The sequence below is a fragment of the Gambusia affinis genome, linkage group LG15 (assembly GCF_019740435.1).
Source record: "Gambusia affinis linkage group LG15, SWU_Gaff_1.0, whole genome shotgun sequence".
Lineage (NCBI taxonomy): Eukaryota > Metazoa > Chordata > Actinopteri > Cyprinodontiformes > Poeciliidae > Gambusia > Gambusia affinis.
In genome coordinates, this window is record NC_057882.1 from 14,902,082 (window position 1) to 14,915,774 (window position 13,693).

General features: G+C 37.6%; 2 protein-coding genes across 3 annotated transcripts; one reads left to right on the forward strand and one right to left on the reverse strand.

Moving 5' to 3' along the window:
• The first annotated feature begins 256 nt into the window (after positions 1 to 256).
• npm1a (nucleophosmin 1a) lies at positions 257 to 6,583 on the forward strand. The gene is made up of 11 exons (XM_044139623.1): positions 257 to 459; positions 1,546 to 1,625; positions 2,844 to 2,963; positions 3,055 to 3,148; positions 3,242 to 3,360; positions 3,443 to 3,495; positions 4,718 to 4,781; positions 4,865 to 4,960; positions 5,074 to 5,181; positions 5,273 to 5,347; positions 5,626 to 6,583. The coding sequence occupies exons 1-11, from the start codon at positions 411 to 413 to the stop codon at positions 5,674 to 5,676; spliced, it is 909 nt and encodes a 302-aa protein (XP_043995558.1). The 5' UTR covers positions 257 to 410; the 3' UTR covers positions 5,677 to 6,583.
• Positions 6,584 to 9,184: 2,601 nt separating this feature from the next.
• LOC122844318 (claudin-7-B-like) lies at positions 9,185 to 12,307 on the reverse strand. 2 transcript variants are annotated; one of them, XM_044139625.1, is made up of 4 exons: positions 11,724 to 12,307; positions 10,189 to 10,353; positions 10,023 to 10,107; positions 9,185 to 9,938 (listed from the first exon to the last, which is right to left on the reverse strand). In XM_044139625.1, the coding sequence occupies exons 1-4, from the start codon at positions 11,944 to 11,946 to the stop codon at positions 9,782 to 9,784; spliced, it is 630 nt and encodes a 209-aa protein (XP_043995560.1). In that variant the 5' UTR covers positions 11,947 to 12,307; the 3' UTR covers positions 9,185 to 9,781. The 2 variants fall into 2 exon arrangements, with proteins under 2 accessions (XP_043995560.1, XP_043995559.1); XM_044139624.1 differs by having other exon boundaries at positions 10,023 to 10,353; positions 11,724 to 12,250.
• Positions 12,308 to 13,693: the final 1,386 nt, after the last annotated feature.

The following is a 13,693-nucleotide window of genomic DNA, read 5'->3' on the forward strand; positions in this document are numbered from 1 at the left end:
GAACCAAATATGGATCTGAAATGTTTTCTCCTTTCTTTTTCTCCAACAAAGTCAAATCAACAACATTATTATGAAATAGAGACGGATAAACTGGCGAAAGAGGAACTCTGTCGCAGTATTAATGCGTTGTTTAAAGGTATATTAGAAAGCAACAGCAGTGTAAAGGTAAGTAGAAGCCAGTCGAGAGCAGTAGATTAATATAAAGCAAGTCAACCACCCGTTTTTAAAAGCGCCGAAGACGAAACTAATAATACTGTTATCCTGTGGGGGCAGTGTTTCAGTTTTGTTTTTCATACAACGAAGAAGAAGAAGAAGCAGCAGAAGAAGAAAGAGAAGAACCCACGTTTGTTAAAGCCTCTCACATTACATTTGCAGCGAAGGCAGGCAGCGGGTTACCTCTATCCGAGAAAATGAACGGACTAAACGACGAGCCAATGACACCACAGTCCTTTCTTTATGGTGAGATAATGTTTTAAAACCCAGAGTTTGCATTTTTGTTGTTGATTGATACAACTATTAAAGTGATAGTTATTACATTCAGGCCAATGTTGAAGTCACACGCGCTCCTCTGGGATTTAAATTAAGTCTGTTTTGTGATACAGAATGAGATATTTAAAAACATCAAAACCTTTTGAAGGTGACGCTTTACAGCAATAAAACAAAGAGTTGTTCGAGTCCTGGTGGGAAAAAAACGAGTCTTTCGGATTCAGTTTTCTGCACACGTGCTTTTTGTAGTCAATATGGCGGCGCCCGTATTTTATTAAATTGCTTTAAATTTTAACTATGTTCAGCCTACAACTCACGAACCAGTTCACTCGTTCAAAACCTACTCGACATTTTCCGTGCGTGCTTACTTGAAGCTAGAGGTTAAATTGACATTGTTTTCTATAATGAAGGGTACAGAAAACCTTCACAACGTGCCTTCAGACACGCACACTGCTGACCGCAACGCAGATTGAACAAGCCACTGAATTTTGACTGGAGATTTCACCTGGTTATCTCCGATCTGTTCCATAGGCTTTACTCTAATTTGGTATGGAGCCAATTTTATGTAGCCAACAGGGCCTCATTTTAGTTTCCTTTGTTTAGATCATGTATCTCAATTCAAGTTTCAAATTTTGATTCAGCGAAGTACTGATTTTTAGGAATTTTAAGTACTAACTTTTTAAAATATCTGTTGGTTTCAGCGTAGTGAATTACTTTGTATTTGGAATGTGTCTTAAACATAAAAGTTTGTTTTAAAATTGTTTCAAAGCAACAATAAAGTGTATTATAAACTACAATTGATATATTGATTGCTAAGTTCATAAATTGATAGTTTAACCAGCAGAAAGTCATTTTGAACAACATTTTTTGACCTTTTCCTGCACGTGCTTCATCTTCATGAGTAATTTTTTTGGACTCCAGAGCGCCCTCCTGTGTCAACTTTCAAAACTTTATCTGAAACCCAAATAATTTCTTAGGAAAATTGCAAGACTGAAGCTGCATTTCACTTTTATTTTGATTCACTTTTTTTCCTTTGCTTTATTTATTTATTTTTTTCAGGGTGTGCTCTGGAAGCCGGCAAGGAGGTGGTCTTCAATCCTGATGATGATGAGTTGGAGCATCAACTAGATCTGAGAATGGTGAGTCCCATAAGTCCCTCAGATGTGCAAAAGGAGAAAAAGAAAGATTCAGAACAGATGCACAGAACATTATAATGCTTATTTTTTTCTTAGACAGTTAATTTCTTCTATTTAATTAAATGTCGGTGCACAGCTATAGTACAGACTTGTATACAAGTTTAGTCCTAATATTTCTCAGGATGGTAATCGCTGCCTCTAAATGAATTAATATCTGTAAACACTTTACTCACTTTGGGGAAATTAGAGAAGACGTTTCCTCTGCAACAACAGTTCAGTGGCAATCAGACTTGCAGTCTGTAGCTCCTTTGCTGGCAGCACCCAGATAGTAACTGTATTGATTATTTCAAGGCCACAGAATGGCAGTTTAGGCAAGTAGGACATAAAGCCATATTAAACATAATGAGATTGTACTGGAAATGAACAGAAAAAATAAGCTTCTGTTCAATTAGAGTCCAACTTCAAAACAACAACAAAAAAAAAATCTTTATTACAGCCTTGGCCTCAAATGTAGGGATTAAAAAGTATGACTTGCATTTATTAATTGTATGCATTATGATTCTGTGTGGTTTAGATCTTGACATGATCTACAATTAAGCAATGTTGAGGTCAACAGCACCAGGGTAAGGCAGTTTTGATCTGTCAAACCTGTGTGGATTTTAGATGCTCTCCATTTCCAGCACCTCTGAGTGGTTTATTAGCAGGCTCCTGTAGTACCTGATATGTTGAGGGTGTATCAAGAATTTGACTTCTTGCTTGACCAAAAACGGATCTGAAGCACAAAGGATGCCCGTTTTTAAGAGCAGGAGTTGAATGTTGCAGATTTTAGTTTCTATATAAACATGTTATTTGGGAGAACAAGTAGCAAACGGCACGTCTAACTTCATTCAGCAGTTTAAAACTACTTGGTGACATATTTTTCTACCCTCAGCGTCCTCTGTGTGTTTCATTAACAGCTCATCATGCATGATGGCAACAAACCCCATCAGTCAATGCGAACTTGAAGTACTTCCATGTCACTGAGAAACTTTATTATCCATCTCCTTACACAGCAATCAGACTCTTTATCTGCCACTTTTGGTTGGAATCTATAGTATTATAATATGTGTCACCAGTTGAACTGCAGAAAGCTTCTGCAAAGATTTGAGCTGAAAGTCACAGTAAAGGTTCCGGGAATAAAGTTGAGGTTTTTAAATCTGCCCGCTTTTCTTACCCCTGCAGGCATGTGTGGACGCCAGCTCCAAGGATGAACTCCACGTGGTGGAGGTTGAAGGACAGGATTCGGAGGGTCAGAAAGTCAAGGCAGCGCTAGTTTCACTCAAGCCGTCCACCCTGCCCAGCGTAAGTCCACATTTACTTAGTCATTGATGTTATATTTACCAGATATGTTAGATATTATGTATGACTGTTGGTTGATGTTGTTCTTCTTCAGGTGTGTCTTGGTGGGTTCACAGTCACACCCCCAACAGTGTTTCGTCTGAAGACCGGTTCAGGTCCAGTTCACCTCACTGGACAACACCTCATCAGTTAGTATTTGTTGGCAAATAAGCCCAAAGGTTGACATTATTCCAGTACTTACAGCTGGCTCATGTTAAACTTCTGAATATTTTCCCCAAAAGTGATGGAGAATGACCAGTCTTTTGATGAAGAAGATGATGAAGATGAAGAGGAGGAAGAGGAAGAAGCTGTTCCAGCATCAAAGAAAAGATCCATCCCATTCGCTGCTGCCAAGTTTCAGGTTTGTCTGTCATTTAACAAACCTCACCAGGTTCCATGTAGAAAGACGTCTGTGTGAACCAAACCTGATCTGATCTCTACAGAAAAAAATTAAAATGGAAGCAGGGGATGACGAAGATGATGATGAGGAAGATGAGTGAGTATCAAGCTTTACTTTTTTCTTTTTTCTACAGAATGCAATAATTTGATATTCTCTGAGATGAATTCAGAAATATATCTATTTTTAAATGGCACATATATCTGGGTTAAGATATAACCCAGATATATGTGGGTTCTCCTACTGTCTCTCTGTAGCAGAATAGAATGCAGCTCTGATGTGAAGCTTTATTGCTGAGGTTCCCCAGCATTAAGGGTAGAACACTTTACTAACAAGGTTCCGTCTTTATGGCTCATGTTAAAAGGGGAATCCACTATCAGAATCAGTGTAATTGCTTCCATACAGCAGTGCTTCTCAATTCCAGTCCTCAGGCCCCCTGCTCTCCATGTCTTAGATGTGCCTCTATACCAGAACAACTGATTCAAATGATTGCATGACCATCAAGTGCTGCAGAAGCCTGTTAATCCCATCATTCAATCCAGGTGTGTGGCAGAAGGGAAACGCCTAACACATACAGGCAGGGGGGAGTGAGGACCAGAATTGAGGAACACTGCCATACAGTAACACGTTTTGCCCTCTAAACATCCCAGCAGTCCATTTGCTGGATAACCTTCTACGCATCTTCATTTTTGTTTAAAAAATAAAAATATCAAGTTTGGTTGTAGCAAATTCTAAAATCTACTAACAATGAAGGCCTCCTCTTGTTACAGATGCAAGAGCCTTATATGGTTGCTGCATTTCAAAAAGATTGTAAAACAAAACTTTAATAAGAACCACTAGATGGCGCTGTCCTACCACAGTTCAAGAACCTACCTGGTTATGTTGCCTATGTTGTTGGAAAATGAATTCAGCCAGTCTGATATTTATATACATTTACAAACCTTATAAGGTTGCTTTATTTCTATTTATTTATTTTTTTTGTTGTCTTAAGTTTACAGTTGACCCCATTTGGTTCCTAGTAGGAAATGACATGTTTTGTTCTGATTAAGTCTGAGTGGGCTGGTTTTGTCTTGAAATTCTTCTTATTTTGAGCTAATCAAAATAGATTAAAATAAGAATCAAGATTCAAATCCCGTATCAATGCTATAAATTACCATTAAATTTGTAAGCATATTCAGTCCTAAAGTACTGTAATTTCTTTTAGAGCTGTGTAGATATTTTTGCTGTTTTAATTTAGTCATGGCATTTTTATCTTTGTGTCAAGAATGGAGTTGCATTTCAACTAATCAGATTTTCTGAATTTTTCTTTTTCTTCTCCAAGGGATGATGATGATGAAGAGGAGGATGATGATGAAGAGAGTGAAACTGAGGAATCACCAGTGAAGGTGAGCAAACATTCAGAGGTTTTGTGCATTAAAATATTTTGTGTGTGTGTGTACTCTTTCTTATGGCTATCTCTTCATCTCAGGTCAAACAAACCCAACCCAAAGCAACTCCGGCCAAACAAAAGGGCCCGGCTCAGAATGGCAAGAACTCCGCACAGAGCACACCTGCCCTAAAGCAGGTTAGACGCTTTTCACAAACACGTCTTCTATGAAATATTTATGGAGTCTACCAAAGCATTGATGAATTCCTGAAAGCTCAGGGCTAATTTAAGTTGACCTTTGTTTACTTTAGAAGACCCCCAAGGTGAAAGTTGAGAAGTCACCAAAGACTCCGGCAACTCCCAGAGTGGAATTAACCTTTCCTCAGATTAAATCTAAACTGATGGAGGCAATGAAGAAGGTTGGTATACTTACACATACTTCCTAAACCGACCTAACTTATTGCCCGTTACTGATTTTGGTGTGCTAACCGAATAATTTGCCTTTTCTAGGGTATCACGTTACCTAAAGTGCAGCCCAAGTTTGAGAACTTTGTGAAGCATTCCAACAAAGTGACCGACACCCAGGTAAAACAGCCACTTCTTTATGAAAAGCAATCAGCTTACAGATATTTTTTGATGGCTATATGGTTGGTCGAAGCATTACAAAAACAACCCAAAAATGTTTCTAATTTTTCATATTTCATGCATGTTTTTTTTGCCATAAGAGGGCACTATAGCCACATATTTAAATTTCCAACATTTGAGATTAGTAGAACTGAATCCACATATCTCTGATACTCCCATTTCCCCTGAGGCTGTTTGATTGTTTCTCTATGGGTGTGACATGTTTTGTTTCTCTTTAGATCATTGCGGATCTGTGGAAGTGGCGACAGACGCTGAAGGACGAAAAGTAGCTGACTCTGTAGTTTTTACCAATTTTATGACTTATTCATCCCCATAACCTCTCATATTCTCCAAGTCTAAATCTGTGCCTCAGTTTTCCTTGGAACCACTCTGCCTTCCTGAATGTAGAGCGTGAATATTAGTATCGGCCCCCCTCCCCCTCCTTTAGACAAACTGAAGCCTTTTCAAAGATTCCTGGAAATGAAAGTTTCTGGACTGTTAGGATGCAAGTGTATGCAAATTTGTTTTTGCTTATATCTGTTTCAAATTGAATTGTTCTCTTGGGTGTAAAAAGCATCACATCATACAAAATACATACCTTGTTAAATGACTGAAATAATCTACCCCTATATTCCTGAATGTTGACGCTACCATGATCAACTTATTCAAAACTTGTCATGTTTTACCGTCCAATTAATGGGTTTTTATTGTTTTTTTTTCCCTCATCAGTAACCAGTTGGATAAAATGCACTTCAGCTTTGTCAAGTTGTTAAAACTTGAGTCCCTTAGGGCTGTCAACAGTAAGGCTGTGTACCGTTGAAAGGTGTTTTATGCCTTAGGGAGTCTGCAAATGACTTGTGTAATCTTTGAAAATCCAGTGTGTGCTCACAATTCAAAGGTACAAATTCAGTGCTCATTTGACTAAAGTAAGATTATGAAGGTGTAGGAGTGGTAAATGAGAATTCCATTCTGTTTCCATTAGTTATATAATTTTTTTTCATTTTTTATTTCCTTTTTTTGTTTTTTAACTTCTGGTTTGATTGTTTATGTCTCAAAATTGATTAAAACATTAAGGCATGGCTTTTTTTTTAACCGTTAGTCATAAATGTTCCCAGGTTTCAGGATGCTTGCAGTATTTGATCTTTTTCCTTTTTTTATTTGAAGCAACTTATTAAAACAACAATTAAATAAAATTAACATTTGGTGTCATTTGTAGTTCTTTTACCTTGCCACTCCCATTCCCCCATAATGCACACCTTCCTATCCAAATCAACTACAGTATTGGCATTTCCTTAATATAATCCATTTTTAGCATTTGTGATTATAAATATTTCTTGGTCACTTTTGTACAATTTTATCAGCTGTTTAATGAGGATAGCTGATGTCCTCATTAAATATCCGGTGAGGTTTTCTTAAGGTTTGAAAACCTGAATGAACTTTATGGACCAAGGTTGTTCACGAGGAATTTGACTTTAGTCTACTTGCCTCTCACTGGCATTTAGAATTTATTGAGAACTGTTTGATTAAAGTCAAAAAGAGGAATATTTGTTAAACTAAATGTTATGGGTTTGGCCTCTAATTTTGTGTTTTGGCCTTGTTTTAAAAAGTTTATTAAAGCTTATTGTGCTCAGTCAGGTGGGTTAGAGGAAGCGTTCTTGTTGGGAGTAGAATGTAAAAACTGTTTTTCTGACCTTTGATCATATAAAGTTTTTTTACAGATATGTGTTTGACTATCTGACAAAAGAAGCAGCCACTGGAATGTTTCATGGAGTCAAAGTAATGACTATAGATAGAGGTTTGTGTAGGAGGGGTTTACTGGATTTCATAAACCCTTTACAGGGAGGAGTGATACTGATACTACCTTTATGTTGTTAAGGTGATTAAAATTGTGGATCTGTACTCCAAATGAGTCGGAACTGTTTCCTTTGATGTAACCTCTAAGGAAAACGTTTCTATTTTTCGATTTAAGTACTGGAATTGGATGTTTAATTTAGGTCACTGGTTCAGCTGCACCATTCTTTGAAATGCCTGAACTATTAGTATATAATTTACACAAAGGCAGTAAAGTCTTAGAGAGCATACATTTATGATCAAGTGTTGCAATGCTCTGATTGGTTGCCTGTGGTGTGACTAAGCAACGTTCTCTGCTGATTAAATTAGAGGAAATCACAAATTTGTTGAGACAGGAATTCCTTCAAAATATATCTTTTCCTTTTCCAAGAAAAGGAATTGCAGTGGAGGAGTTGACAACCTCAGCTCTTATATTGCTTTAAGATATTTAATTCTTCATGCAAAAAAAAAATGTTCAATAGACTGGATATAGAACTTTTGAGGAACTGGAGCAGTCTGATCTAAGGGTTTAAGTCACTTTATTTTAATAATACGATAATATGGGACACTAACGATTAGTCTGGCAGCCAGAACGAGGACAGATTGCAGGTAGAACTAGAGCAAGACAACACATGATCAATAAATCCGATACATACTCTGAAGATGAACGAAATACCTGAACCAATGCAAGGTATGAATTTAAATAGAACACCCCACCTTCTCGAAATATACTTCAGATTATGAATTTGCTTAAAGGATTACAGATATCCTGTCAATCTCAAGTAGTGCTACTTCCAGATGTAATAAACTGGGCTACATGTTTAATTGAGATTAATGCAGCTTTGTCCACTGAGTAAGACCCCCACCGCCATAAGGTGGTACTACATTTTATATTTTAACAAGCTACAGTTTGAACGTCCACCTACAGGAAGACCTTCTACCACAGAATTAAAGTGTGTAGTTGATATTTGTCGCTTAGAAAGCAGTCATGGTGTGTTTTTAGGGAGCATATTTCCTCAGAAAGCTCTGCACTGTCCACTGATGACAATCTGACCAAGTGCAGGCAGAGAGAGACAAAACTATGGCTTAAAAAGAAAAACTGCTAATGCAAGAAGTTGTTGCTGAGCCAGGGACGTTAGTGTCCAGACTGCTGCATTCTAGGGGCACAAGCAAGCATAACCATAGGTTCCTCCTCCCAGCCGTTTTTATAGTATGATCGTCACGGGTACAGAAACACATGGCTCATTTACGTCCTTGTTTTTGTAGTTTCTCATTTCAAATAACCTACTAGCAGGTTTTTCCCACTTATAATTGGTCTTCATGCATACCTATTTGAAATTCTAATCCCCAGAGTGTGCCATTTTTAACTCCAGGGCATTTTCCATCAACTGTAAGTTTGCTCTTTCTGTCGAATCGTCAGTGTAAAAGCTACATGCTTCAACTTGTCTTTCACTTTCTAAGTACAAATGTATTTTCCCACAGAGGGACATGTGTTTCTTTTGTTTTAGTCTGCCCAACACTGAAATCTTTACTCCATATCCTAATCAGTCTTAAATGTGAGGTTATCAAAAATATTTGATGCAGAATGAGGCAGTGTATAATGCACTCATTTTGGAACAGAAACTTAGTACAGACCTAATCACCATCCAGTGCTGGGCTCCCCTCAGCACAGTTCAAGGATGACAGAGTGAAGTAAAGAATGCAGCATGGATTCTGCAGCCTCTTTAAGAGGTGGTTGACTTATCATTGTGACTGGCGCCAATCTTGTTGTGAAAGTATGCATTTAATCATAGAGCAAATACAGACCCAAAAAAAAATATAACAGTTCTACTTCAAGAACACTTATTTGTGCCTTCTTTCTTAGCAGAAAGTTATTTAAATTAGATATTTGAGAGCCAGTCTGTCTTTCCATCTCATGATTATGTGAAGTTTGATTATATTAAGCACTTTTAAGTCAATAGCAAGAAATTTGATCTTTCACTTTATTTACAACATAAAAACTTAAGATAAAAAGAAAAAATAGCCAATGTAAGCAAAGCTCATTCACACAAGTAGATCTTAAACTGTCAGAGTATCACAAGTTGCAAAATTGGCAATTTGAGTACAAGTCATGGTATCATTACTAATGCATTAAAAAAAACTTAAGTCTAAAAAGGAAAAAAAACAACAACCTTACAGTAAAACAGATGTTATCCAACATTGTCCATTCAAATGTACTGCGCACAAGTGCTTCCTACATCAAGGTTCTCCATAATTGACTTAGTGCTTTACAGCTGTCAGCTATATACGCAGTACACTGAAAAGTACACATAAAGCACAGACTACAGTTTCAGACAGGGCAGGACCAGTGTGTTCTGAAGTAAACAGCCGGTATTTAAAAAGACTTTTCAAAGCATTTGGTGAAATATTACAGTAACATCAATGGTAGTCCTGCAAAAAACTAAACAGGTGATATAAAATAAAGTCAGTACTTCATGGATACTTTTTTTTCTTATACATTTCTCCAGATGGATTCAGCATGAATATTAAAATGTTCTTTCAAATAATAACCAATTCCTATCCTCTTCAAACGTAGTCCTGCTTGTTGCTGGGGGGCCTGCTGGACATGGGGTAGTTGGGCGAACGTTTTTCTCTTGGGCAGGATGCCGCCAGCATAGCACCTCCAATAATACCCAAAAAAGATCCAGCCCAGCCGATGAAGATGGCAGAGCCGAACTCGTACCTTTGGAGAGCAGAGTAATAAAAAGTTAAAATCTGTTTCTACACGTACAGAAGTAAGCGCAACCAAAAATCCAGAGAAACTCACTTTGTGTTGACAGGAGTGAAGGGATCGTAGAAGGCTCGGACAATGTCGTTAGCATACCAAGAGCAGGCCACAATGGCACACAAAGCTGTGGGAGAACATGCATTATTTGATACATTCCCACTAGTTTTGAAAGATCCTGGTTTGAGTTTAGGGATTTGCGTCTTACCTCCAATCAAGATAATAATGCCACCAGTCATAGCAATCTTGGCCTTCTTCACCTGGTCGTCGCCTCCGCAGTTGGTGCATTTCATCCCCATACAAGCTGCCCCCATCCCAGCAACAACCACAATTATGCTCACGACCATGAGGGCGCGTGTTGCTTGAAGGGCACCTAGTTAAAGGAACAAAAGAATTCTATTAGGCCATCAGTTAATGTCAAACACTTATTATCAGGAGGACACATTACTACAGGTGTGGTGCAAACAAGACACAAAAAAAAAAAAAAAAAAAAAAACGTGCCCGGTTGTATCCATGTAAATGCCCCCTTTTGGGAAAAGGTGTTATAAACAAACTCATTTGGGACAAAACAGTTGCCATCTCTTGCCACTGTCGAAACTGGCTTCAGCCAGAAACTCAGGAAATGGCGTGGGGGTGGGGGTGGTAGACTTTGTAGGTGTGCTAAAACAGGTCTGACCAGGTTTCAGATTTCTTGTTATGGAGGGCACTCCCAGTTCTAAGCAACTCACAGCCCGCTTTTCTGAGAAACTTCAGCTGCGGGTGTTTGGAGCCGCCAAATACATTTCCAGCCTCTTGGAGTCAGTCTTATAAATGCAACTGGCTTTCATACTAAAATATATTCCAGCCTCTTGGAGTCAGTCTTATAAATGCAACTGGCTTTCATACTAAAATATATGATATATATATATATATATATATATATATATATATATATATATATATATATATATATATATATATATATATATATATATATATATATAAATATATATATATATATATATATATATATATATATATATATATATATATACACACACTCTACGTCAAACCTCTCAAACTTCCCGTTTCTGTCTTTGATGAGCAACAAAACTGAATTTTATTCAGACTATTTTAGACTTCCCCACTGCTATGCACTTCCTTCAGGTAAAGTGCCTTTTGGACTGCTCTATAGGGTCTGTTTACTAAACAATGGCTTACCCAGGTGTTTAACCTTTAACTACATCTCCTGTGTAAAGAAACATAAAACTATTTCCGCAAAGGGGGGAGGGCTTTACAGGACAATAATGAATCAAGGTCCAAGCAGTTATGTCGATTCCCCGCGTTTCAGGTGGAAAATGCAAAGAATGTTAAATATTTCTAGCAACGGTTTTAAGCAGTTTCCCTCCGGAGTAGTAGGCGAGGTGCCAGTTGGGTATAAAAAAAATAATAAAAAAAAAGACATGTAATGTCAAACTAGGGACTTATTCAAAAGAAGAACCTGTTTGTCAAGGCCACAGACGGCAAAAGTAAAAACTGACATGAAGCAGGGGCAATAAAATGGCAACAGGTGAGTTGTAGTTACTTTTTTTCCCTTGGAACAAAGGTCTAGGTGACCTTTCACAAAGCCCATGTAGAACTAGGAGTGGGGTGGGGGTGGGAGGGGGTCATATTTTTAGGTTAACTCCGTCAAAACTCGTGATTACATACTGACCCTCGTTCATTATTCTTATTTTTAAACAAAGCATAATTACGGTTACTTACTGTTGAGCTGCAGCATGGAGTCGTACACTTTGCACTGGATCTGGCCTGTGCTCTGAAACGCGCAAGACATCCACAGTCCCTCGTACATAGACACTGCCGTGATGATGTTGGACCCAACAAAGGCTGACATCTTCCACTGTGGCAAAATGGTGCCAATTATCAATCCAATCACACCAATGAGAGCCAGAGCGAAGCCCAGAATCTGAAGACCCTTGTTTGCCATTTCGACGATTTGTTTTCCTTCTAAGTTGGGAACAACAGCAACAACAAAAAAAACCAGCCAAAGACGTCCACCTGCTGCGAAAGTCCTGTTCCTTTAAAATCCAACAAGCAAAACAACGACAACAAAAAAAACCTACTCTACTTGCTCCTTACAAAGTTATGTCCTTTTTTAAAAATATATATATTAAAAAGGTCCTTTGCTTTCTGCAAATGAAAGAGTAGCACACAGAAGCGATATGTCGGCTTAAAAACTCTCTCGGTAAATGCTTGCGCACCTGTTCCTCTTCCGCACCTTAACTAGGGAGTGGACGGCGGGAGCGAGCTTTTTTAGGCGGTTTCTAGGGCAGGTGGGCGGGGACGCGCACGCAGTTTCGACTCGTCGGCGTAGGAAGGAACACCTGAAGTTTCGTGATGTAAGAGTTTTCTAGTAAGACACCGGACAGTAATACTGATACTAGACTTGGTTTGATATGGGTTTGAAACAGAAAATGTCTAGTAAAAACATGCAAATAAAATTTCAACATGTTTATTTCGTCTCGATCTAAATCAAAATAATTTTGCTCAGTGCGTTCCTTCTAATGATACGAAACAAAAAAGAGTTTTTATGTCCTATCGTTCAATGAAATTACGTCAGGTGATTACTAGATACACGTTTCCCAAGTGAAACCACCGGAAGCCCGATGGTAAACAAGTATTAGATGTAGATCTTTCGCCTACAATATTACGCAATAGCAAGATTTCTTTTTATAGTTGTGATAGACTCAAATGTGTGCCTATGAATTCAACCTGAATGACTCATTTACATGGATTTATGCACGTGTTTAAATAAATGACTAATACATTTACAGGTATGCTGTCATTGACTCAAAAAGTTTCTGAAAGGCTTTTTAATTTGTGTTTATATATTTAGTTTATTTAAATTCCAGGATTTGGTATGTCTATAAATGTCCTGGAATTCATCTACTACAGAGGCCAGTATATCTTAGCAAGTTGCAGAAAACCTATTATTTTGTACCTATCAAGAAAGTTCTGGCATTGTTCTTACTAAATGTGTCTGCTAATTGTGTTGGTTTGCCTGTACAAATCTGGTTTTTGAGGATAGTCCATACATTTTCAAAATGATTGAATGAGTAACTTAAAAATAATTGCAGATACATTATGTTGCAAGTATATTTCGTTGCCTGTGATAGTATTGTATTGCATAAAAAAATAAAGAAAATAAAAAAAGAAGGATGGTGACTTCCTCACAATTTTCAACTAAGCCTAAAGTCAAAAGCTGTATGTTAGGGTTAAACAATTGAAACACAACTGGTGTTCTAACCCAGAAGGACATCAAATGTAGTAAAGCCGCTTAAAGCCGAATTAATTTAGCAATGTTAAATTAACTCTAACGTTGCTATTGATATAAAATGTCACATTTCCAAAGGAAAACTATGGCAGAAAAAAATGTGCTTTTAGATTTGGATTTCAGCTTGGCCTAGTACATGTTCTGCTCACTGATCATTTGAATGGTGGAACAGTGTTTTGATTATGAGCAATTGTCATTTCCCTTTTAGAGACTTCTCGGCACTGCATTATTAAATATAGAAGAAGCAGAAGAGAGGACAAAAGAGAACTCCTCTCTGTGAATCATTGTTGAAACATTTTGAGAATTTTCTACTCAGCTGTGGAGAAGTTTAAAGCAAAGTCATGTATTGAAACAATATTCAAAGCTTTAAACAATCTTTCTTCATTAAAGCCATCATATG

Coding starts and splice junctions, on each gene's coding strand:
- npm1a (XM_044139623.1), top strand. CDS start 411: ATGAACGGACTAAACGACGAGCCAATGACACCACAGTCCTTTCTTTAT. Junction 3,149..3,241: donor CACTGGACAACACCTCATCA/GTTAGTATTTGT, acceptor TTTCCCCAAAAG/TGATGGAGAATGACCAGTCT. Junction 4,961..5,073: donor GCACACCTGCCCTAAAGCAG/GTTAGACGCTTT, acceptor TGTTTACTTTAG/AAGACCCCCAAGGTGAAAGT.
- LOC122844318 (XM_044139624.1), bottom strand. CDS start 11,946: ATGGCAAACAAGGGTCTTCAGATTCTGGGCTTCGCTCTGGCTCTCATT. Junction 10,354..11,723: donor CTCCATGCTGCAGCTCAACA/GTAAGTAACCGT, acceptor TCCTTTAACTAG/GTGCCCTTCAAGCAACACGC. Junction 9,939..10,022: donor TTCACTCCTGTCAACACAAA/GTGAGTTTCTCT, acceptor TGCTCTCCAAAG/GTACGAGTTCGGCTCTGCCA.